This window comes from Scyliorhinus canicula, chromosome 10 (assembly GCF_902713615.1).
Source record: "Scyliorhinus canicula chromosome 10, sScyCan1.1, whole genome shotgun sequence".
Taxonomy (NCBI): Eukaryota; Metazoa; Chordata; class Chondrichthyes; order Carcharhiniformes; family Scyliorhinidae; genus Scyliorhinus; species Scyliorhinus canicula.
Genome location: NC_052155.1, coordinates 167,621,657 through 167,648,435, shown reverse-complemented (window position 1 = coordinate 167,648,435; position 26,779 = coordinate 167,621,657). Strand labels below are relative to the sequence as shown.

General features: G+C 46.4%; 1 protein-coding gene across 1 annotated transcript in view; it reads left to right on the top strand.

Annotated features, from left to right (window-relative positions):
- dok6 (docking protein 6) overlaps nucleotides 1–26,779 on the top strand; it is a 388,575-nt gene that overhangs the window by 231,561 nt on the left and 130,235 nt on the right. The window contains exon 3 of the mRNA XM_038810079.1: nucleotides 2,896–3,010. Coding sequence (XP_038666007.1) covers nucleotides 2,896–3,010 — 115 coding nt within the window. The remainder of the gene's footprint in view (nucleotides 1–2,895; nucleotides 3,011–26,779) is intronic.

Genomic DNA, 26,779 nt, shown 5'->3' with positions numbered 1-26,779 from the left:
GGGATGTACAATTGTTGAAGTTCAATCATGTGATCTTTAAATGTCAGCCATTGCCTGTCCACCGTCAACTCCTTAAAAATCCTTTGCCAGCTTATCCTAGCCAATGCATGTCTCATAGTATCAAAGTTAGCTTTCTTTACACGACCCTAGTCTCAGATTTTACTGTGTCACACTCCACCTTAATGAAGAATTCTACCATATTATGGTCACTCTTCCCGAATGGATCTCCCACCATAACGTGGCTAATTAATCAGTCTAGGATGGCTTGATCTCGAGTTGGTTCCTCGACATCAGAGAATCAGAGAATTTACAGTGCAGAAGGAGACCATTTGGCCCATCGAGTCTGCACTGGCTCTTGGAAAGAGCACCCTACTCAAGGTCAACACCTCCACCCTTTCCCCATAACCCAGTAACCCCACCCAACACTAAGGGCAATTTTGGACACTAAGGGCAATTTATCATGGCCAATCCACCTAACCTGCACATCTTTGGACTGTGGGAGGAAACCGGAGCACCCGGAGGAAACCCACGCACACACGGGGAGGATGTGCAGACTCCGCACAGACAGTGACCCAAGCCGGAATCGAACCTGGGACCCTGGAACTGTGAAGCAATTGCGCTATCCGCAATACTACCGTGCTGCCCCCGACATATTGGTCGAGAAAGCATTTCCTGCCCTTCCATCCTGAAGGCAGCAACTCACTTTAAGGTGCGACTCCACATGCTCGGTAGCCCCTTCGTACTTCACCAGCAATCATCTGACCATTCGTGCACTGTGGCTGGGGGGGAGGGGGGGGGGGGGGGGGAGCAGGGTCACAGTAAATACTGATCTCACACTCGATCAATATCTTTGCATTACTGCAGTCCCCGACAGTGATAACTGAGTGAGAGTCAGAAGGACGAATGAAGACTGTCTTCCAACCACGCGAACAACCCGTAACATGCTACCCAAGCCCCTGTTATTGTCTTGACCCAAAAGTGGTGAACAGTCGAGAGCGGACTAACCATTTCTCATTTTTTGTCGGTCAGTTTGTTCAGCTTGTTCCAGAGTAACCCGATCGCGAGGCTCGTGACCATTCGTTTGTTTTCACATTGTATAATAGCTCGGGACAACAGCTTGCAATTAAATAGCACCATTAACCTATCAAAACATTCCATAAGGAAGGAGATATTAGGGCAGGTGACCAAAAAGTTAGTCAAAAGAGGGAATGTCTGGTGGCCCAGTGGTTTAGCACTGCTACCTGATGGAGCCGAGGATCCAGATTCAATCCCGGCCCCGGGTCACTGACCTTGTGGAGTTTGCACATTCTCCCCGTGTTTGCGTGGGTCTTACCCCTACAACCTAAAGATGTGCAGGGTAGGCGGACTGGCCACGCTAAATTGCCCCTTCAGGAAGAAAAAATAATTGGGTACTCTATACGCTTTAAAAAAAGGGAATGTTTTCGAGGACAAAGAGGTGGATATTCAGAGTGGTTTACGGGTGAATTGTACAGCTCAACACCTCAGCAGATGCTTTCAAAGATTGCAAAGCAATGCAGGGCAGCAAGCATAGGGGGATAAATGAATTAGCCTGGTACAAATTTAGTTCGGGGCATCAGAGCTTTGGATGAGATAAAGTTTCCGGAGGGTACAAGGGGGCAGGCTGGCAGGAGCTGTGCCTCGTAATTCATTCTCTTCAAAGTGCTGGTGTGTTGAAGTGGTTTCAGAGGATTGTAAGTCCCATTGATCCTTCCTGTGTTTTAATCAAATGGAGAAATGGGGTTAAGGCTCGAGTGATTGAAATTCTGAGATTATAAGATTATATGTTACTTACAATATATAAAATAAATAAAAATGTAGACGTGCATTGATACATTCACAAGCGCAGGAGGTCGCAAAGCACTTGACAACCCATGAGGTACTTTTGAAGTATAGTCATTGTCGTAATGTAGGAACCGTGGCAGCCACTACAGCAAGGTTTCACAAACAGCAGTGTTTGACCGGATAATCTTTTTTTTGCGATGCTATTAGCCAGGACTCCAGAGAGATCACCCATGCACTTCTTTGAATTCTGCCATCACACCTCTTAACAGCTACTGAGAAGGTGAATGGGTCTCCTTTAACGTCTCACCAAATGATGGGACTTCCGACAGTGCAGCACTCTCAGTAGTTGTACTGAAGTGTCAGCCTGGATGATGTTCCCAAGTCTCTGGAGCTGGACTTGAACCCACTCCTGCTGGCTCAGAGGCAAGTGTCTTCTACTATTATAAGGCTGACAGTATAATATTCCTTAAATATTTCATGCCGGTATGACAAATGTGGCATTATTCCTCTAACCGAACCATGTGAGAAATGCTTTTATCAACATTTTTTTTTGGTGTTGATCCATAGAACAGTGTGCCTCAGGGAATGGAAGGCCCCTTTTGTTTCATTCCGGCCTACATGGAGGTGATGGAAGCCATCTCTCTGTGCTAGCTATTCGAATCCAATGTGAAAATGCATTTGGGCCGTCCCAACCTATTTTCTTTGTGCGCATTGTCCGAACAACTGCAAACTGTTCACAGTATGGTACATCATAGCATCAACCTCACGCAGAGGCAATGAGGATAACTAGAATGGGAAACAGAATCTTACCATTTAATTCTGTAAAATTTTGGGCCTTAAAGTGTATTATTAGAATAGGAAAGCTGTACTCTGCACCAGACCTTGCTGTACATGATCTGGGAGCACTTGATGCTGCTACTGCATGCCTCCAAAATTAGAATATCCCAATCTCCGCAACTAATGCCCCTTACCTTGATGAACACAAGAAAAAAACCACAACAGGGATAAAAAAAACAATGATATATTTCCTTGTGAAAGATCAAATGAGAAATATTGTGCCATTTTTATAATGAATCTGATTCTTGCTTCCAGGTAACTGAGCTGCACAGTATCAGGAACATAAGCCGGTTGCCCCGCGAGACAAAGAAACATGCTGTGGCAATTATCTTTCATGATGAAACATCAAAGACATTTGCCTGTGAGTCAGGTAAGCAATTACATGTGCATCTACAGTTTGAGGAAGTTCAGGCCAGTTTGGAAATGTAAACCCGTCCATATGAGCATGCAAATTTTTTTTTAAAATCTGAAAATATTTTATCCCGTGTGATCATCTGAAGTAGATATTCATAGTAAGGGTGAGATGGGTTTTGATTTTGCAGGCATGGTGCTCGTTTTGCATTAAGCAACAATACGCGTTACTCTCCTTAAAGAGTAAAGTCTTAATCTCTGACACTGTGTGAATTATGCCTTTGGGGTGTAATTAATACATTTTAATAATGTAGTTTGTTATGTGGGCTGTGTCTGTTACAGAGCATTGCTAGTGGCATCAGCTGCCTCACAACTGGCACCGTCATGGAGTGAAGGTTAAAAATGTAATGATTTTTATTTTGAGTGATGGGTTTGAACAGAGAGTAGATGTGTTGTTACAATGTTGTGTAAAGGAAGGGGAAGCCGTAGTGATAATTATGGGAGCACATGTTGTATCACATTTGCTGATTAAGTTATTTCACTCTATTAACTCATCGATGTACCTTTTTGTAAATAATCGTTTTCAACTGTAAGACAGATTTAACAAGAAGGAAGTGGTGATTCACTGTTTGCACAGATAACGGACAGCACCACGTTTCCCACTAACTGCAGCCTTTGGTGAGCTTCGTTCTAAATATTCAATTAGATACCTGGCCTACCTGCTTTGCCCCCAATTTAAAAAAAAATGCATTTCATGAGGAATCCTGTGAAAAATGTTCTGGTTCTTCCTTGGGCCAGTCGCCTTTTTCTCTCAGTTGTTGATTCATCTTAATTGTTTCCTCAACAACCTCGCCTTTTGCCCCTTTCTAACATCAGTTTCTCACTTATTCCATCGATCCATTTGTCTTTTTGCTGAAATGGTCAGAAGGGTTTTGTTTTTTTCAAATCTGGTTGGAAAGAGATGACACACTTGCTGGAGTGTCTGGTTTCTGTGCATGTGATTGTGAGAGCATCATTTTATTAGTAGCAATGATAAAGTAGTAGCAAAGTGTGTTGTAGCTGCGATCATCATCCTTTAAGATTTCTTAAAGTGCTACTGAGCCACTTAACAAATGTTAAATTATACAGAGCGTGCGATTGGTGAAACAATGTGTCTATTTATTAGTTTGAAAATACTTATTTCTGACAAGACCACAGATGCTGGTGAGTATGGTGAGAGGGCAACACATGCATATGTTTGGTGAGGTAAAATGATGATTTATTGTACAAAGACATGGAACTGCCAATACATCATAAGGTTCAGGAATTGTGAAAAATAGACAAAGGACTGCAGACTGTTTGCAATTTTGGTATCCTGAAATGGATTTCCAACACCAAGACTCTTCCTCTCTGATAATATTGTTCACTCTGCCCCTGCTGAAGCTCATCTACTGCTTCAACAGTCATCCCTGCTCTTGTTCCCGCCAGGTCACCTATTGCAGTGTTCTCCTGGCCAACCCCTCTTTTTTGCACTATTCATTAACGGGAGCTCATCAAACGCTCTGTGATGCACAGCTTGACTTGCACCAAGCCTTGTTCATCCTCTCGTGTTTGCTGACCGCCTGCTCTTGTTCTTTACTAATCATCTGATCAAACATGGTTTCTAACAACTGAACCTCACCCACCCTATCGACACTCCTCAAGTTCTCTTCTTCCTGTCTCAACCTGTGGCTTTGTGATCGGATTACCACACAATCAGGAAACACTCTCGGGTTTACTTCCTGCAACATCTCAGCTGTTTGACTTTCCACTGGCATTTCAACCACAGTAGGTTGTATTCCGACCTATGATCCAGCTACACCATTACCTAGGATAAATTGTACCCCTAAAAATTGTATTTTTTCTATTTTCCCACTTTTCACCGGATTCAGCACTTTTCACCGGATTCTCTAATCTTACCTTACATAGTGGCACACTACTGCTCTCACCACTAATCCCACATATTACTACCTTTTCTGACAATGTTCCTTATCTCTCACCATTAAAGATTGACTTGCCCCTGTATCCCGTAAGATCTTAATCTCCTTACCTACTCCACCTTGTTCATGTGAGTAAATTACACCTTTACAAATAAAATCCTTAAAAGGTTCTGGTACTTGCTTATCCACCAAACTCTGAACAGTTTGAGCACTCTGTTACACCTCTTCCACTGGGACAATAGTTTATCCTGCTACTTTAATAGACCCCACTGGCTTATCGTGTTTTACCGAGTCTGTCTTCCCAGTGCTTTTCTGAAGCCACCAACACTGTAACTTCACATGTCCAACTTGATTACAATGAAAACACATATGTTTCCTTATCTCTCTACTACTATCATTGGTTTCCTTTTTGCTCTGTAGAATGCTCTCCTTAACATCATCAGCTACACCTCTGCATTGACCCCTCCCGGTGAACATCTCATGTCCCCAATTTATGTCCTTCGCAGATTGAAATTGATGTCGAACACCAAACTTCGCTTGATGAACCAATTAAAAATCATCATCCATTTCTGCAGCCTGTCTAACCGTTTCAACTCTTTGCTCTTCTGCATGAGTTCTCACTACAGCAGGAAGTGAATTTATAAATTCCTCCAAAGTAATTATCTCCCAAAGAGCCTCTTGCGTTTGGTTTATTTTTAATGTTCTTATCCACCTATCAAAATTAGCTTGTTTAATTCTTTAGAATTCTATGTAGGTCTGACCTGCTTCTTAATTTCTAAAAGTCATAGGCTTCTGACACTAATTCACAGGTACTTAATATGGCTTTCCTCATCATAATCCCTAGATACCTTCTCTGATAGTGATGCAACACTTCACTTGCTTTACCTACCAACTTTGTTTCAGCCAGCACCACCCACATGGTCTTTGGCCAATTCAATTGTTTAGCTACTTTCTCAAACAATATAAAGTACGCTTCCACATCCTTCTCATCAAACCTTGGCAAGGCTTGCATATATTTAAACATAACCCTACTAAATTTTGACCTGGGAGCATTTCGTCTTCCTCTAGACCTTCCTCAGCCCTTGCCTTTGTCTCCAACACTTTGTCATTGTTCTCCTTGCAGTGCCACTTTCCGAAATTCTAATTCTCTCTCTTTTTCCTTAGCTTCAGCCATTTCCAATCCCTCCCTCTCTTTCTTTCCTTTGCTTCTGTCATTGCCAATCACTCTCTCTCTCACTTCCTTTGCTAATCTTTCCCTTTCCACCTCAGTCATTTTGCTTTCCACTTCCATCTTCATTTCATAGAATTTACAGTGCAGAAGGAGGCCATTCGGCCCATCGCGTCTGCACCGGCTCTTGGAAAGAGCACCCTACCCAAGGTCAACACCTCCACCCTATCCCCATAACCCAGCAACCCCACCCAACACTAAGGGCAATTTTGGACACTAAGGGCAATTTATCATGGCCAATCCAGCTAACCTGCACATCTTTGTGACTGTGGGAGGAAACCGGAGCACCCGGAGGAAACCCACGCACACACGGGGAGGATGTGCAGACTCCACACAGACAGTGACCCAAGCCGGAATCGAACCTGGGACCCTGGAGCTGTGAAGCGATTGTGCTATCCACAATGCTACCGTGCTGCCCGTTTATACTTGCATTACAGAAAAAATTCCAGCTGGTAGTGAGGTTCTTTCAGATCCTGTCCGAAAGCCTGTCTCTATGGCAGTTTTTTCATGGCCTCTCATGATCATTTTCCAAATCTTTCTGCCCCCTTCCCTTTCGAACAGGATTCTTGGACAGGATTCTCTAAAAATGGGGCTCTGTCCCCACGCCGGCGTGAAAACCACCGCCAACGACTCCGGCGTCCACGGCCCCCGAAAGTGAGGAATTCTCACCTTTCTAGGGGGCTAGGTTGCCGCCGGATTAGCCCCCGCAGCTCCAGCCACCTGGGAACAACCCACGCGAGTCCGTGCATGCGCGGAACGGCCGGCATATTTCCGCGCATGCGCTGGGGTTCCCTTCTCCGCGTCGGCCCTCGGGCAATATGGCGAGCCCTACAGGGGCCTGGCGCGGTGTAAAGTAGGCCCCCGCAGAACCAGCCCACCCGCCGATCGGTAGACTCCGATTGCGGGCCAGGACCCCCCCCCCCCCCCCCCCAGAGGGTGGATCCCCCGCCCCCCCCCTCCAGAACGGCCCCCGCATACTCAATTTCCAGGTCCTGCAGTGCGGGAGGTGAGTAATCCACGCCGGTGGGACTCCGCCAAACCCATCGGCCATTCGGTCCATCGGGGCCCGGAGAATCGGCAGGGGGGGCCGCTGTGAACTGCCCCTGACTGGCATGACAGCGATCCAGCCGGCGTCCGACAAATGGCAGCGGAGAATGGTGAATCCAGCTGCGGGGGCATGATCCCCCCCCCCCCCCAAAGGATTATCTGACCCGGAGAATCCCGGCCCTTTTATCTCTCTGAGCTTCGCACAGCCCCTCAAAGGTGGTTCTGTCCAGACGTGTCCAGGCTTGAACTCATCATACCTATTTGGACTTTTGATTACCAACTTCCCTTGATGCATGCCATGCCATGCCATGAATATGCAACTAACCTCCAATTTACAGACAAAAGAGGCCATCAGATTCTGCAATGGGCTAATTGGCTGGTCAGACCAGAGTGTTCTGGAGGATGATGGATCTTGAATGAATCACCCCAGCTGAGCAGGGGTATCCTATTTATTCCCATTAATGAGTTTGAGTCTGAAATGGACAATGTGCTGAGGCTAGGTGTGGGCATATACCTCTGACTCAGTGACAGCAGTTTTATCTTCAGGCTGTTGACCCCTGAGTACATTTTCGATCCAATTTCCTAACATCTCCCAGATGTCACATTGTGCCACTCATTCTCCTTCACTCTGCCACTCACTCTCCTTCACTCTGCCACTCACTCTCCTTCACTCTGCCACTCACTGTTTTTCACTCTGCCACTCACTGTTCTTCACTCTGCCACTCACTCTCCTTCACTCTGTCACTCACTCTCCTTCACTCTGCCACTCACTGTTTTTCACTCTGCCACTCACTGTTCTTCACTCTGCCACTCACTGTTCTTCACTCTGCCCCTCACTGTTCTTGACTCTGCCACTCACTGTTTTTCACTCTGCCACTCACTGTTCTTCACTCTGCCACTCACTCTCCTTCACTCTGCCCCTCACTCTCCGTTACCCTGCCACTTGCCATCGTTCGCTCCGCTGCTCACTCTCCTTCGCTCCACCCCTGTTCTTCTTCACTCCATCACTTGCTCCCTGAACTCACCTTTGTCTGGGGCTTTGAATACTCATATTTCCAGCTCATCCAATCAGAGACCAGAGACCCAACTTCTCAGTGCGTTGGCTGCTGATCAGCTAACTGGTGCAACTATCAGTAGCCATCGCAGAGTGAAAACCATCTTTGATTGGGCAAGCTGGACAAACAGTTTGTTTCAAATTTCCAAAAGCCAGACCTACCACAGAATCCTTGAACATCTCCTTTTCTGCGGAACCCAGTTTGGGAAACCCATGTCCTAATGCAAAAATAAATACAGAGCTGAAGATTGTCAGGGGGGGAAAAATGCATCTCAGGGCAAGGAAAACTGTTTTATCTGGATTTATTTGAAGGAATCACAGAAGAATGTTTATCCTTCCAGTGCTTTATCTTTCCCAGGCATGCAATCAATCACTTTCCGGATGCTCTCTTTGAAGATGCAACCGACAGGGCCACACAAGAATCCCTTTCAACAATCCATCCTCAGATATATTGTAGCTTTCAGAAGGTACCTTTAGTAAGTAGGCTTTGTTACTGTCACTCTAAAAGTGAGGTTTTATTACCTAATTGACAACACTGAGAAAAGATACAAACCACACATGGTGAGGTAAATCTTGCCTCTGTGCGGCAGTGTAACATGAGCCATAGCAAGTCCAAGTCCGTTGCTACTTTTCATCTCTCCTGATTTTGATTTCAATTAAATCACTCATGTATTTGTCATGTGAGAGTACCTTTAAGAAATGGGTGTTTAAGAAATGTACCTTTAAGAAATAAGTGTTTATCAGTGATGTCAGAGAGTGGGTGGAGCTGGCTGTCTGTCAGCTTTTTACTTTTGTTTTAGGCTGTTTGCTGCAGGGTGTGTTTTAGTTTCGTTTTCAGAGCTGGACAGCTGCAGTCACAACCAGAACGTGTATGAGTCTCTCTCTGCAATCTAAATACTGTAAATAATCCTTTGGTGATTTAAAACTAATTGCTCTCAATAGTGACTCCTCCACGATCGTGCTCAACACCGGTGCCCCACAAGGCTGTGTCCTCAGCCCCCTACTATACTCCTTATACACCTATGACTGTGTGGCCAAATTCCCCTCCAACTCGATTTTCAAATTTGCTGATGACACCACCGTAGCGGGTCGGATTTCAAACAATGACGAGACAGAGTACAAGAATGAGATAGAGAATCTGGTGAACTGGTGCGACGACAATAATCTCTCCCTCAATGTCAACAAAACGAAGGAGATTATCATCGACTTCAGGAAACGTAGTGGAGAACATGCCCCTGTCTCCATCATTGGGAACAAAGTAGAAAGGGTCGAGAGCATACCTGTAGCATATCTGTATACTAATACATGTGACAACATTAAATCAAATCAAATCAAAAATCAAATTTAACCTGATGTGCTTCTGTTTAAAGGTTTTTTTAAAAGTCTTATGGGTGTTAAAAGGACAGCTTAAGGATGTTGTATTCTTTATGGGTTATATTTGAATTGATGGTTGCGAAGATGTACACTATGTTTTAAAAAGGTTAACTTGAGTTCATAGAATAAACATTGTTTTGCTTTAAAAAAGTACTTTTCCATTTCTGCTGTACCACACCTGTAGAGTGGGACGTGTGCTCCCCATACCACAATCTAGTAAAAGTTGTGGGTCAGGTGAACTCCATGATACACTTTGGAGTTCTCTAAACCCTGGCCCATAAAATATTCGCCACCACCAAAAATCAACATCTGCACTCGTGGCCCAAAAAGACCACATGTTGACATCACCTCACAACGGACTTTTTTGTTTTTGTTGCAAAAATCAGCTTCGAAAAATCATGACCTCTTTCCACATGGATTCGATCATCAGCCCATTAGTTCTCGACTGGAAAGAGGAAAATGTTTGCATCTTGAGGTTGTAGAGTTATAACTGCACAGGATACAATTGAGCCTATCAAACCACTGTTGGCTCTCTGGTTAGTCCTGTCATAATATACATCCAGGTATATGATGAGGTGCAGACAGGCAGTGATTGACACACAGGATGACCAGTGAACACACAGAACACAGCAGCCAATCACCAGGCAGGACACGACCACTATAAAGCCAGAGGGCACTAGTTTTCCCGCTCTCTCGGGATCCAGCCTCTGAGACAGTCAGAGCTCGTGAGCAGCAACTTGTACAAACACCATGTGGTAGTCAGTAAGTCTGGCCAAGTTAGCCTCAGGTCTCCAGTCAAGTCAACACAGTGTCAACCCACAGTTAAAGCATGCATTATAGTTAAGTGTTCAATAAAATCGAGTTGCATTTCTTCAAGTGTTCGAAGCCTGTCTCTCTCACCACTGCAGTAAACGCAGTCCTCGCAGACCCAGCTTACCCAACACATCAAGTCCTATTCCCCCTTTCTGTACCCCTTGCCTTGAAAATTTCTTCCCTGCACGACGCTGTCCAAGTTCCTTTAGAAATTATTAATTATCTCCACTCCCACATATCCTCGTAGGCTTTGAGTTCCAGATCATTACTCGCTGAATAAATAGATTTTCCCGCTCATCCTGTCTCTTGCCCAGAACCGTACATGCATCCTCTTGTTGTTGTCCTTTAAATACCAAGCTGAGCAGCGGGGCCGGCCCAAGGTACCAGCAACTCGGGCAGTCGCCCGGGGCGCCATGTGCTAGGGGGCGCCAGAGACTCGAGTCCCGCGCATGCGCAGTTGGGCCCCGCCTCGCCTCGGCCCCCCCCCGCCTCGGCCCCCCCCCCCCCCCTGCCTCGGCCCCCCCCCCCCCGCCTCGGCCCCCCCCCGCCTCGCCCCCCACCCCCCCGGCCTCGGCCCCACCCCCCCCACCTCGCCCCGCCCCCCCCGCCTCGGCCCCCCCCCCCCCCGCCTCGGCCCCCCCCCCGCCTCGGCCCCGCCCCCCCCCGCCTCGGGCCCCCCCCCCCCCCCACCCGAAGGGCGCTGAAGTTCAGCTTGCCCGGGCGCCAGCAACCCTAGGGCCGGAGCTGCTGAGCAGTGTAGGTAACCATGATATTCCGAACTTTCTGATATTAGCAACAGGAGAGGCGATTCTCCCAACACAAATCCCGCTATGTAGGGAGAATTCCGGGAGAGGCCCAAAACGGAATTTGCGACGGGTGCCAATCAGTTTCCGAAGCCGATGGCCCGCCCCAGCTGGCGTGATCTCTTTCATGCCCTCGCTGGGCATGAGCCAGATTAGTATTCTTTTAAACACCCTCATTTAAACATGCAGGATCTGTTTAAAGCCGGATTCTTCCGGCTCGTGCAATTTTCCCACCCACTGGTGCAATGTGAATGCACAAATGGAGAACGGACACGATGACCACTGGGTTGGGTGGGTGGGGGGAGGAGGTGGGACCAGGGGCCCGGGGGTCATTGTAGTCCCCGGGTGATCAGGTATCTTGGCATTACCAGCTTGGCTACCCCATTGTGGGGTATCACTCACCTGGGCAGATGCTCACTGTTGTGGGGGCTGGGGGAGGACACACTTGGTGCCTGCGATTGAGGGAGGTTCTTTGCCGGTGAGAAGTGAGTCGGGAGATTTGCCGGCGAGAAGGTGGGGGGTGGGTTGCCGAAGTATTAGTCTGAGATTGGGGCACCCTTTCAAAATGGCACCCAGATCTGGCATTTTTAGATCCTGCACACCTCATTCAGGGCAAAGTTCAGCCCAACCACCAGAAACGTATGGAAGTCTGGGTAGATTCTGAACTGGGTTGTGCCGAACCGCGGGGCGAGAACTACACCGCGTTTCCCACCAGAGATCACACTTGGAAATCGAGAATTGCGCCTGAGGTTGCTGGAGTTCTTGTTAAGCCATTCTTTAATATTGCCTTACTGATTCATTCACTGCTAGGTCTTTCTCTTTTCATATTATTACTTTCGATGGTGATTAGGCACTCCAACCTTCCCCCGTCTCGTCCTTTCTAGCTCTTGTACCGTGAGGTAATGGGAGCTATTTTTTCCTGTATACCAAATGCAGACCTGTCATAATCGTGCACACCTCTCTTGTCATATCCTCCCTCATTCCCCTTTGCTTCGATGAGAACAAACCCAGCTTCTCCAGCCTGACCTTGTAGCTAACTCCCTGGAACCAATCCTGGAAATCTCCTCAGCGCTCTCAAGGGTGACAAGTCCTTTTTGAAGTGTGCCGAATAGAACTAGACACAATATTCTAGTTGTGGCCTAACCAGAGTTTTGTAAATGTTCAGCACAGCTCCTTTCTTTTGTACTCAATGCTCTGCTAACCACTATCTCGGTACATCCTGCCATGTCCTTCAAAGATCCATCAACATGAACCACTAGATCCCTCTGGCTCTGAACAATCATCTGAACAGAGCTTTGAATTCTTTCTTAGCTCAGTTGGCTGGCCAGCTGGTTTGTGATACAGAGCAAGGCCAGCAGCGTGGGTTCAATTCCCGTACCGGCCGAGGTTTTTTGTTAAGGCCCCGCCTTCTTGACCCCCCCCCCCCTCGACTGAGGTGTAGTGATCCTCAGATTAAATCACCACTAGTCAGCTCTTCACACCCCCCAACTGCCCCTCAAAGGAGAAAGCAGCCAATGGTCATCTGGGACTATGGTGACTTTACCTGAAGTATTTTGCTGGCTTGCATGTGTGATTTTAAAATGGCAAAATTCCTTCCCCTCGGAAGAACAAAGAACATTACAGTGCCTAAACAGGCCCTTCACCCACCAAGCCTGCACCAATCCAGATTCCTTCTTTAGACCTCCTACTTATTGCCCAAACAATCTGTATCCTGCCCATTCATGTGTCTATCAGGATACATCTTAATATTGCTATCATGTCTGCTCCACGACTTCCACTAGCAATGAGTTCCAGGCACCCACCATCCTCGACACGAAAAGCTTTCCCCGCAGATCTCCCCTAAACCTTCCCCCTCTCAACTTGAACCTGTGCCCCCTTGTAATTGAGTCTTCCACCCTGGGAAAAAGCTTCTGACTATTCACCCTGACTACACCTCTTGTAATCTTGTAGACCTCAATCCCCTTGGCCTCCGTCTTTCCAACGAAAACTTTCCAAGTTTATTCAAGCTCTCCTTATAGCTAACAACCTCCAGACCAGGCAACATCCTGGTAAACCTTCTTTGCACTCTCTCCAAAGCATCCACGTCCTTCTGATAGAGTGGCAACCAGAATTGCACGCAATATTCCAAATGTAGCCGAACTAACGTTTTATATGACTGTAGCATGACCTGCCAACTCTGATACTCAATGCCCAGGCCGCTGAAGGCTAGCATGCCGTATACCGTTTTGACCACCTTATCCACCTGTCATGTGAGAGTACCTTGGAGAAAGGGTGTATATACATGTGTGTGTATATAAATATCTGTAGTGAGAGTACCTTTAAGAAATGGGTGTTTACTACTGCAGTGATGTCAGAGAGTGGGTGGAGCTGGGCTGTCTGTCAGCTTTTTACTTTCATTTTTGAGCAGGCTGCAGGGTGTGTTTTAGTTTTGTTTTCAGTATTGGAGCTAAAGTGTAGCCATCTGGGATGGCCACTTCCAACTAAGTACAGAGCAACTTGCAAAGACTGATGGGTAAAATGGACAAGCCAAGAGTCAGGCAGGCTCAGAACCTGAAATGCATATTTGTCAGCAAAGTCCAGATGGCATTGAAACTCCGTCCCACTAGCATGTTAATCAGGCCAATTAGCAGGTGATGGCCCATCTCCCCCAACACAAAGGACTGGTACTCCAGCAACCGGGACAGTCCCAGACATTTCGGCGCCACTCCCTGTCCAAGGGAAACTCAAACATCAGGGTAAATGACCGCTTGGGACACACCCAGTCATCCAGATCCCCGCCCACTTATTGGCTAAGGAATCGAACGGAGTGATCAGGGATCACCCAATTAATAAGGCCCAAATCGAAGGACAGCCCAAAAGAGCACGAAAGCCCCCGAGTATAAAGGAAGAGTTTGCCATATGTTCGCTCTCTTTTGGACCTGGTACCCCGGTCACGGCCATCGCCAACTCCAGCAATACCAGAAGCAAGTTAAACGCCCACTACCAGAAGGATGAACCCAGCTGAGCAGCAGTTACCCCTTCGAACCCAAGAGATCCAGAATTGAACAGCAGCCACTGTTTCCTGACCTAAGCCGGGTGCCCCAAGTTAAGTACAGGTTGTCTTAGTAATAGGTGTAGTTAACTGTAGTGTTTGTGTTGCATGATTGATTGTATGTAAATAAAGTACCCTTGACCTTGAACTAACTAACTGGTGTTTGGCTCTTTGATCAATAGCTGGTTGAAACTTGTGGTGGTATCATTCGATACCTGGCGACTCTAAGCATTCGGACATAGACAATATAGAAAGAAGGCAAATCCACTGTTTGCCCTAATTGGAACAAGACCAAGTAGTAGAGATAAATCGACAACAGAAGCCAGACAGAGCAGGTGTACTGTTGAACTCTGCCGTGAAAAGACTATCTCTTGATCATTTGGTGAATTCAGAATTATAAATGTTCTCAGTAGTGAATGTAAACCTAATGTGCTTTTGTTGAAAGGTGTTTTAAGTCTTCTGGATATTAAAAGGAAAGCTTATAGGATTACTTATTCTTTGGGGAATGTATTTGAATTAATGGTTGGTCAGATGTTCACTATGTTTTAAAAAGGTTAACTTGAGTTCATAGAATAAACATTGTTTTGCTTTGAAAAAAAAACTTTTCCATTTCTGCTGTACCACACCTGTAGAGTGGGTCGTGTGCTCCCCATACCACAATCTATTAAAAGTTGTGGGTCAGGTGAACTCCATGATACACTTTGGGGTTCTCTAAACCCTGGCCCATAACACACCTGCATTGCCACTTTCATGGAACTATGAATCTGAATGCCCAGATACCTCTGCATGTCGATGCTCCAAAGTGTTCTGCCATTTACTGTCTAATTCACACCTGAATTTGATCTTCCAAAATGCATCACATCGCATTTTTTACAGATTGAACTCCATCTGCCATTTCTCTGCCCAACTCTCCAATCTATCTATATTCTTCTGTATTCTCTGACAGCGTCCTTTACTATCTGCAACTCCACCTATCTTGGTGTCACCTGCAAACTTGCTGATCAGATTATCTACATTTTCCTCAAGGTCATTTATGTATATTACAAACAACAGTGGTCCGAGCACTGATCCCTGTGGAACACTACTAATTACAGATCTGCATTCTGAAAAGCTTCCTTCCACTGCTACTCTGTTTCCTGTTGCAAAGCCGGTCCTTTATCCATCTCGCTAGCACACCCCTAATCCTATGTGACTTTACCTTTTTTTAACCAGTCTGCCAAAGGGACCTTGTCAAACGCCTTACTATTACTAAAATCCACGTAGACGACATCCACAGCCTTTCCCTCATCAATTAATTTTGTCACCTCCTCAAATAACTCTATTTGGTTGGTAAGACATGACCTTCCCCACACAAAACCATGTTGCCCATCACTAACAAGTCTATTCACTTCCAAATGTGAATAAATCCTGTCCCTCCGTATCTTCTCCAACAGCTTCCCTACCACTGATGTTCGGTTCACTGGCCTATAATTACCTGGATTATTCCTGCTTCCCTTCTTAAACAAAGGGACAACATTGGCTATTCTCCAGTCCTCTGGAACCTCACCTGTGGTCAAAGATGATGCAAAGATATCCGTTAAGGTCCCAGCTATGTCCTCTCTTGTCTGCCACAGTAACCTGGGACATATCCCATCCGGCCCAGGGGACCTGTCTACCCGAAATATCCAACACTTCCTCCTTCATTATGCTGACATGTCCTGAAGTATTCAGACACCCATTCCTAACTTCAACATCCGTCATGTCCCTCTCCTTGGTGAATACCGATAAAAAGTACTCATTAAGGATCTCACCCACATCCTCCGACTCCACGCATAACTTCCCTCCTTTGTCCTTGAGTGGGCCTACTTTTTCCTAGATACCTCTTTCTCCTTATATAAGTATAAAGGCTTTGGAATTTTCCTTGACCCTACTTGTCAATGATATTTCCTGCCCCCTTTTAGCCCTCCCAACTCCCTGTTTGAGTTTGTTCCTACTTCCCAAATATTCTTCAAAAGCTTTGTCTGTCTTTAGTTGCCTCGACCTTATGTATGTTTTCTTTTTTCTTTTTGACTAGTCTCACAATTTGCCCTGCCATCCATGGTTCCTTAATCCTGCCATTTCGGTCTTTCATTTTCGCAGGGACATGCTTGTCCTACACTCTAATCAACTGAATTTAAAAGACTCCGACATATCAAAAGTGGATTTACCCTCAAATAGCTGCACCCACCCCACATTGGAGGCAGCATGGTAGCATGGTAGCATGGTGGTTAGCATAAATGCTTCACAGCTCCAGGGTCCCAGGTTCGATTCCCGGCTGGGTCACTGTCTGTGTGGAGTCTGCACGTCCTCCCCGTGTGTGCGTGGGTTTCCTCCGGGTGCTCCGGTTTCCTCCCACAGTCCAAAGATGTGCGGGTTAGGTGGATTGGCCATGATAAATTGCCCGTAGTGTCCTAATAGTAAGGTTAAGGGGGGGAGTTGTTGGGTTACGGGTATAGGGTGGATACGTGGGTTTGAGTAGGGTGATCATGGCTCGGCACAACATCGAGGGCCGAAGGGCCTGTTCTGTGCTGTAATGTTCTATGTTCTATTCCCCAGCTCCTGCCGAAATTTGTTGTCATTGGCTTTCCCCCAATTTAGCACCCTCACTCGAGGACCACGCTTGTCCTTATCCATTAGTATTCAAAAACTTACGGAATTATGATCACTATTCCCAAAATGTTCCCCTACTGAAACTTTGGTCACCTGACCGGGCTCATTCCCAAAACCAGGACCAGTAATGCCCCCTCCCTGGTTGGTCTATCAACATACTGTTTAAAAAAGCCCTCCTGGACGCACCTAACAAATTGCTCTCCATCCGAACCCCTGGCACTAAGGGAGTCCCAGTCAATATGGGGGAAATTAAAATCCCCCTCCTCAACAACCCTGCTATTTTCACATCTTTCCTGAATCTGTCCACATATCTGTTCCTCTGCTTCCTGCTGGCTGTTGGGAGGCTTATAGTACAACCCCAATATTGTGATTGCACTCATCCTATGTGTCAGCTCTATCCATAACGGCAGCACGGTAGCATTGTGGATAGCACAATTGCTTCACAGCTCCAGGGTCCCGGGTTCGATTCCGACTTGGGTCACTGTCTGTGCTGAGTCTGCACATCCTCCCCGTCTGTGCGTGGGTTTCCTCCGGGTGCTTCGGTTTCCTCCCACAGTCCAAAGATGTGCAGGTTAGGTGGATTGGCCATGATAAATTGCCCTTAGTGTCCAAAATTGCCCTTAGTGTTGGGTGGGGTTACTGGGTTATGGGGAAAGGGTGGAGGTGTTGACCTTGGGTAGGGTGCTCTTTCCAAGAGCTGGTGCAGACTCGATGGGCCGAGTGGCCTCCTTCTGCACTGTAAATTCTATAATTCTATGATAACCACCTTTTCCCCCATTTAAATGTAAATGTTGTGGAGCTTCAACAAGTGTTCAGTATATATTCCACATCGCTGAAAGTGATCAGTTGTACTGGAGGAGGCCTAGACTCCAACTGACAATGATTTATGGGGTACATCTCATTAGCTTTTAGTTAGACTAAAAAGAGGTGACCCTTTCCTTTTAGAAAAAATGCTGTTTGATTGCGAAACTTTATGGCTAAGGAGTAATGAGTAAAGCAAAAGAAAAAAGGTCTAGAAGCCATATAGGGATATAAAATATTGATATGCAGTGTAGAAACGTATACAGAAGGTATATTGATTGTGTGGAATGTATACTTTGATGAGCATTGTAATATTTTGTTTGAGATGCTCATTGAGGATAACAGGTAACAAAATGGTTGACCCGATACAGCTGTAGCTTTGTGGACGTTGCCAGAATCTTACAGTGGGCATCAGACATTGAGGGAAAATTCATACAAAGAATGAGAAGGGTGCTCAGCTGAATTCAATTGATGAGAACTTAGAGGAGCTGATGATACACTTAGAAACAAAATAAATGGAAATCAAAGCTGCAGATTCAGTAAAAGTTCTCCAGGCACAAAAATCAATTTGTTTGGGAGATTAGATTAATTTGAAGAAAGATTGGTTGAGAATAGAAAGCAACGTTCAATGAATATCAGTGTTGTGTGTACTGACACATGAGTACGACAGACAGCACTGTGGTATAATGTCAATTAAGGCACTAGAAAAAGCAGAAAATTAGCTCCATCATTAATGAGGGGATGATGGCTGAGCAGTGGGTACAAATAAAGTGGGGTTCTGCAATTCCACATAAAACATTTGGAAATGCATTTCTAATTTCTCTAAGGAAGCTTCTTGGAAGATAGGGGTCACAACCCAGTTTTGAGATCACCAGCACTCTGGCAACGCGTGTCCCAATCCAGAGATCAAAAGCCAGGAAGAAATTGAGCCATGGGCCTCATTTCAGTCTGTTATGTATCAGAGCATACATCCCTGATGGTTAAGCATCCCAAGATGTGTAGTAACGTCAAAGATTGTAGCTGACATTTTAGATTGTAAGGGGAAACCTCTTCATATACGTCTCATTGTGTTTTATGAGAATCAAGAGCGTGGGCACCTCCATATTTCTTTTCTTTGCGGCAACAAAGAAATATATCAGAAGAGAAAAGTGGCGATGAGGATTGAGGCAGAAAAATCGCCGGAAGAAGAAATTTGGCGACTAAACAATGGAGATAGCATTGGGAGCAAAGGAAGATCCTCGGGCTGGACACACACACACACACACACACACACATGTCAGGCGAAGCACTGCCACCGATGCTAAAGGTTTAAACAAACAATTCAATTGCTACTGTGAGTAAGAAAACTGACAGTCAGGGGAAACGTGCTTGCAGTTGAAGTGAGTGCGATCTGGGCTGCAGGGACCGTGCACGTGGTGAAGCTACACGGGCTGCAGAGAACGGGGATTTCGAAGTCTGCCAATTCTGCACGGGCCAATACTGGGGGGGGAGGGGGGGAGTTGAACTGCGGTCGGGCAAAACAGACAAAATTCTAGTTGCTTGTGATAAAGAGAATCGTTTGTGCATACTTCCCGTGAAAATTGGAAGGGAGAAAGCTGGTGGAAGATAGAACCGGGAAATGCATTTGATGAATACACCAGGGATGCATTTGATGAAGACTGTGAGACTGTGGAACTCCGATGAGGAAAGATGACAATTATATTCCAGAGCAAATCAGACGCCGGAGGACCCAAAGGCCGCAACATTTCTCAGCTCAGTGGGGTGGGAAACATTTATGTTGCTCCAGAATTTAATTCGCCCAGAAAAACCAGGAGATAAGTCCTACATTGAAATAATTAAAGTCTTAGTGGGGTATTTCTCTCCTAGACTATTACTGATTGGAGAAAGGTTTTGGTTCCACCACCGTAGTCTGGAAAAAGGTGAAAGCGTTTTACAATTCATAGCGACTTTATGAAGGCTCGCAAAATATTGTGATTTGGTGCAACACTTGATGATACTCTTCATGACAGACTGGTTTGTAGACTCTGCAGTGAAGCTGTTCAGGGGACGGTGATTACTGTAAGTGATTTAATTCTACAAACTGCTCTGGAAGTTGCCACATTTATGGAGCTAGCAAGGAGTGAAACCATTTTGATATCTTCAAAATGGACACCATAAAGAACAAGGCTGCAAGGGTGCAACCATGCCACCAAGGTACACAGGTTGGATACTCAGTGGGGGAATGGCGTAATAAAAAAAATACATGTGAGCACTGTGGCAAGAAGGGTCATATCGCCAAGGCAATTCCTACTGAATTCAGTCATGTTTGAACTAAATGTATATCGCCCGCCTCCTTCCTGTCGCTATCCAACACCGAGAGCATAAATCACACTCGCTCATAGAACTGAGATAACGCATCCAGTTCCTGCATTGGTAGGCCATTGAGGTAGCAAGGGCAAAGGTGCCTTCAAGGAGGAGAACATTAGAGATTGTCCACAATGAAAGTGACTTCCCTTTAATTAAAATTACAACAAGTGGCGATGGTGGTGTAGTGGAAATGCCACTGAACTTGTAATCCAGAAACCCAGGCTTTACGTTGTCGCAGGCTCAAATCTCACAGCAGCTGGTAGAATTGAAATTCGATTAATAAATCTGAAAAATAAAGGCGGTGCCTTTAATCGTGCCGATGGGAACTATCATCGACTGTTGTAACAAACGGTCTGGCGCAGTAATGTCCTTTCTGTAATATGGTTGACTCTTAACTGCCTTCTGCAATTGCCCTCAGTTCAAGGGCAATTCGGGTTGGACAACTAATGCTGCCTTACACCAATGGTGGGCAACGTGCGACCCATCCACTGTGCAGAGGAATCGCACTGTTACGGTTCAGTCCGAGTCCGGAATCGCACTGTTACGGTTCAGTCCGAGTCTGGAATCGCACTGCTATGTTGGCAGGACACACTGCTACATGTGGACACCAGGAGGCGCTGCTACAGTTCCCGCCATGATCACCCTCCTACAGTCGACTTGTCGGCAGGACATGCTTAATTTACAATGAGGTGACAGCAGTTCCAAAAAAAGTACAATGTTAACAAAGATTACGAAACATGCCATCTCTCTCACAGGGCATAATTTCTGGTAGGTTCTGCCCAACGTGTTCAACATCTTCAAATCTGAAGGAAAACACGTGATGAAAACACAGAAACAGGTACTTAAACAAGCATTAAATGAGAGTGACTTTGGCTAGCTTTCATATTGTGTGGTTGCTTCCAAAAAACAGAAATCCATTCTCAGATATCGAATTAGCAAAGGAAGGATCAAAGAATCCCGACAGTTAGAAGGAGGCCATTTGGCCCATCGAGTCTGCACGACCGTCCAAAAGAGCACACCACCCAGGCCCAACCCCCTGGCAGCCCCATAACCCCACCTAACCTTTAGATACTAAGGAGCAATTTAGCATGGCCAATCCACCTAACCTGCGCATCTTTGGACTGTGGGAGGAAACCAGAGCACCCGGACGAAACCCACACAGATGTGGGGAGAACGTACACACTCCACACAGACAGTCAGACGAGGTGGGAATCGAACCTGGGTCCTTGCCGCTGTGAGGCAGCAGTGCTAAACATTGTGCCGCCCATTGAACGCATCATTGAATCTGCAGATTTTTTTTTTGTTGAATTTTTAAAAAACAAGTGGAAATTATCAAATTTTCTGAATTGTGAAGCATCTGCGAATGGTTGAGTGCTATTCTAGAAAACCGTGGCGGGACAGATCCAGCCAGCAGTCACATTAATAATGTAAGCGTAAATATTCAATTTGTTTTTTGCCATTTGAAGTTGATGATCGATCTATTAATATATGAACATTTATTTAAACATCTTCTGTAACAGGTTATGAAATATTTGGCATGTGTTAAATGTATTTTAACTTATTCATGGGGTCGTGTTGAATGCAAAAGCCCAATTTCACTAGGGCAGCCCACGGACTTGATGGAGGGCCACTCTTGCTGCTCACTCACTAGCCTAGGTTGCCCATTACTGCTTTACAGTGATGTCTGCATTCGATGAGAGATGGAGAAAACCCAAGACCACATTTGATACACCCAAAGTGTATCTAACTCATCTTCATGCACTTACGGGCATGTGAGGCGGCTGCTGACCTCGCTGCTGTGGCTTGGGATGACTTTGGCAGCTATCCTCTGCCAGCCTGAGGTCTGGACAGCGGCGGCCGACTGAGCGCATCCTGCACGGGAAGAGGAACCTCCACACTCGTCGCAGTTACTGGAGCTGCGGTCATTGGCGGAAAGGTGGAGGAGTTATTTACCACACCTGTGTGACTGAGTGGAGCCCCAGGTGTGGAGAGCAATCGCTCCTCATCCAGTTCAAGGCTCACCTGAACCTTCTAAGCTAACTGCAGAAGGACTAGGACCTGGTGGAGACTGCAGGCACCTCAGTCCCCCTCTCGTCTCTTGTGATATGATTAGATTTTTTAAAAATCCATCTGTGGAATGTGGGTAATTCTGGCTGGGCCAACATTTATTGCCGATTCTTAAATGCCCTTCAACTGAGTGACTTGCTCGGCCATTTCACAGAATCACAGAATTGTTACGACGCAGAAGGAGGCCATTTGGCCCATCGTGGCTTAGTGCCATTCTCCTGCCTTTTCCCTTTACGCCTGAAGTTAAGAGCCAACCACCTGGAGTCACATGTGGGCCAGACCAAGTAAGGACGGCAGATTTCCTTCCCTAAGGGACATCAGTGAACCAGATGGGTTTTTACTGAAAGCATTTCACAGCCATTGTTCGACTTTCAATTCAAGGTTTTTATTGAATTTAAATTTCGCCATCTGCCATGGTGGGATTTGAACCCCAGTCTCCAGAGAATTACCCTGGGTCTCTGGATTATTCGTCCAGTGACAATACCACTACGCCACCACATGCTCTTAGTGTCGATCATTACTACCTCGACAGGATACGATGTGTTAGCCCCATGACTTGTAGTCAATATGAAAACAACAGTGGTGGAGATCGATGTCATTTGCCTCTGCATCAGCATTGTATTTATATAGTCTTACCTTCACATCAAGAACTCACATTATTGATTCACCAATCCTTGTGCATAATTAGTATGTTTAAATTGAATAGATGCAGACCTTAACAGTTCCTGCATGCAATGAAAGGGTAAGGCAATGGTATGCAGGTCTGTGGGATCTGGCTCGATCTGAGGTTTACTAGCCTCTCAATGGAGGAAGCCATCCGCTCCCATTCCTGAGACATGGTACGATTTATAGACTGAATAATCTCCTCCATTGTTTGCTCATGACTGCTCACTGTTTCTAGAAGGTCTGCCGGAGATGTTCTCTCACGTCTCCACGCAACCTCTGGATGGATTTTCTGTGCTTCTGACACAGGCGGTCCGACTTCAGCCTGGGGCTGAGCAGGGGCTGGGCCTCCCCAATCCCCCAGACTCAGTGGTCTTGCCTGTCACAGCCTCCAGCTTGGCGAAGTATGTGGTCCTCCCATCAGGTAGTGACTCAGAAGCTAAGACCGTATATTTTCGCGCCATTGTGACATTGTGAGAGTATCAGCCCTGGTGCTGGGTGCTGGGGAAAGGGTGTGCCCACCGAGAGATATTCCAACCCTCCCCCACCCCCCACTCAGAAGAGTGCAACTTCCCGCAGCACCAGCTGATACTTTTCTCCATGAGTTATCAGAAGACCAGCATCAGAAAACACAATTATGTAGAGGTGGCAATACCACCTTGTGGTCGTAGGTCTTTAGAAGGCCAATACTGGGTAAGTGAACATTTAGATAAACAATCCATCCCTCTGTCTTCGATGGGTCCGCTGCCCTGGGAGCCCGTTCGTTGAAGTGCAGCCTCCTCTACCATGGTCAGCGCTCTGATTTCTGGGAACCCGCTTCCAGTTTTCTGCCTTTTCCTGGGTGTTGTGGGCCCTGTTCTCCTCTGGGCAAAAAGAATGGCAGTCAAGGAGCCCAGCATTCTGCATGTTTGTGACATGTTTTCAACCACAATGGGGTCTCCTCAAGGCCTCCTTTCATGAATGCTGAAGGCTGTCTTACCTTTGAGAGGCAACCATAGATCTCCCAGGACCTGCTGCTGCCTCAGGCCCTTGCAATGCACTTGCTTACCAGACAGCCCTTCCACTCTTCCACCCTACCAAACAGCCACATACCTTTCCCAAAGAGGAAATGGGTCATTAAACTTTGGGCTGCCCAGTGTTTCTGTACAGGTCTCATTTGTCTCCTGGTCCAAACCTTAGGTGTGTGATCCTGGTGGTGGGGCACAGGCAACTACAACAGAAGCAGAAGGACCATCACAGAGGGACCTCCATCAGGAGCCATCACAGAGGGACCTCCATCAGGAGCCATCACAGAGGGACCTCCATCAGGAATCGTCACCGAGGAGACCTCCAGCAGGGAGAATCACAGCGGGAGGTTCCAGGAGCAGGGTGCTCCACAGAACATATGCTATCATCTTATCAAAGATGGCACCAGTGTCTACACACTGAGCCACTCCTGGGGATCAATGACAATCAACCCCTCATTACCTGCCATCCTCCTGCGATAGGACAGGCCCCACGCCTCAATGGTGCAAAGTACGAGCAATGGCTCGTACTTGATCACGGGTTAGCCAGCTGGATTCCTCACGAGCATCGGCTTCTGGTGACACTGCCAGCACCCTGAGGCGAGCTAATGAACTGCAGTCCAATATGTCTACCTGTTTTTCACATACATAAAATTTGGTTTTGCACTGTCATAGTTTTGTCACATGTTTTCCCATATTGAATTCCTATATCCACATCTGTAATAAACTTTGCACATGGAAACATGTTTTTATGATCCCCACATTGGACCCAAAGGTTCTAACAAAGTGCTGAAAGTGCTTTCTGAACCATTGTCATTCTCTTACTCACTATATAAACTTTCTGATATCCATATTAAGGGTCAAAACAATTTATCATTGTAAAGAATTGAAACATTGAAATAATACAAAGTAAGTTATTCATTAAGTACTCTTGATGGTTTCCAATGTCTTCATCAAAGCTTTAGCCTGAAGTATCTCCATCCTCGTCTAAAAACCTTGGTTTGACTTGATACATATTTTTTAATTTTTCTAATTAAGGGGCAATTTAGCGTGGCCAATCCACCTAGCCTGCACATCTTTGGGTTGTGGGGGCGAAACCCACGCAGACAGAGGGAGAATGTGCAAACTCCACACGGACAGTGACCCGGGGCCAGTATCGAACCCGGGTCCTCGCCGCCATAAGGCAACAGTGCTAACCACCATGCCCCCTCCCCCATGCCGCCCAACTTGATATTCTTTTGCCCGACTCTGTCACACAGTGATCTGATTCTGGATTTTGCAGTCTGAGCATGTGTTGCATCCGGAATTCCTCAAGTTTCACGAATGCTGCTCCGTCAGCTGCATTGTAGTATTTTCTTATTAGCTGCTAGCAATTTCTGCTCAAAAACACTTTATTTGAAGAGAAAGTAGAGGAGAAATTTCAAAATCGTTCGGCAGGCGATGTTTGTGTTATGTGCTTTGATCAAACAAGAGTGTGAGTGGGTGTGATGGGAGGGGAAAAGATAGACCTCTGCATTGATTGCATCTCTCCTCAAGCTTTTATTTTATATTTGAATAGAAAACATTGAAATTTGAAGCAAACAATCATTTCTAATTATCGCTCCTGATGATTAGTATTATATCAAAAATGATAAAATATCAGTATCCAATTGCTAACAGATATCAAATACTAAGATTGAGGAAGATAAATACAGAGTATCTTCCCTCATAATTTGTTTTTGCTAATGATACTTTAATGAATGTTAAGTTGATGGGATAAAATAGTCATATCGAGCTATGGAGGTATAAGATGCTTTCTGGGATCATGGTTACATGAAAACAAGTAATGGGCTTGGATTTTATACATAGAGTTGAAAAGGATTCCGAAAGAATAGGACAGGATAAAAAGAGGGCATATGGCTTTGTTTATTCAGAGAAGCGTAGAATCCCTACAGTGCAGAAGGAGGCCATTCAGCCCATTGAGTATGCACTGACCCTCCGAAAGAGTACTGTACCGAGGTCCACTCCCCCACCCCACCCCACTCTATTCCCGTAACTCCGTAACCTAATCTGCAGTCTTGGACACTAAGGCAAAATTTGACTTCTGCCCCTGGTTATAATTACCCTACAGCCCAAGATGGCAAGACAGAAAGTGACAGACTAACAGAGACAGTGATACATGTTCACGAACTACTCACGAGATATTTAATTCCGTGTTTGCAGAGATCCCTTAAAAAGTCATAAACCTGAATTTCTGCTCACTACCCCTCCGTCTCCCAGAAGCTACAACTTGCAATCAAATAGCGCCCCCAATGTGGATAAACATCTCAAGCTGCCCCCTCAGAAGTATTGCCAACGAAAATTTGACATTGAGCCACAAAAGGAAGCATTGGACAGATGGTCAAAAGCCTGGTCTTGAAAGTAGGCTTTAGGAGCATCTTAAAGGAGGAGAGGTAGAGGGCGCAATTCTCCGCTCCCAGGAAAAATTGGGAGGGCCGTCGTGAACTCGGCCGAGTTTCACGACGGCCTCGGAGGCCGCTCCTCGTCCCCTATTCTCCCCACCCGGCGGGGCTAGGAGCGGCGCTCCGAAACTCTCAGCCGTCGTAACTCTCAGCGCGGCTGACGTCACGACGGCTGACAGCTCGAACCCGCGCATGCGCGGTGGCCGTCTTTCCCCTCAGCCGCCCCGCAAGACGTGACGGCTTGATCTTGCGGGGCGGCGGAGGGGAAATAGTGCGTCCGATTGAGACGCCGGCCCGACGATCGGTGGGCACCGATCGCGGGCCTGTCCCCTTCCGAGCACAGTCGTGGTGCGCATTCCCCATCAGGCCCCCTACAAGCCCCAAAACGGGCATCTCACGGAGTTTTCACGACGGCAGCGACCAGGTGTGGTTGCCGCCGTCGTGAAACAGTCGCGAACGGCAAGCCACTCGGCCCATCGTCGGAGAATCGCCTGTCGCCGTGAAAAACGGCGAGCAGCAATTCTTCCGAG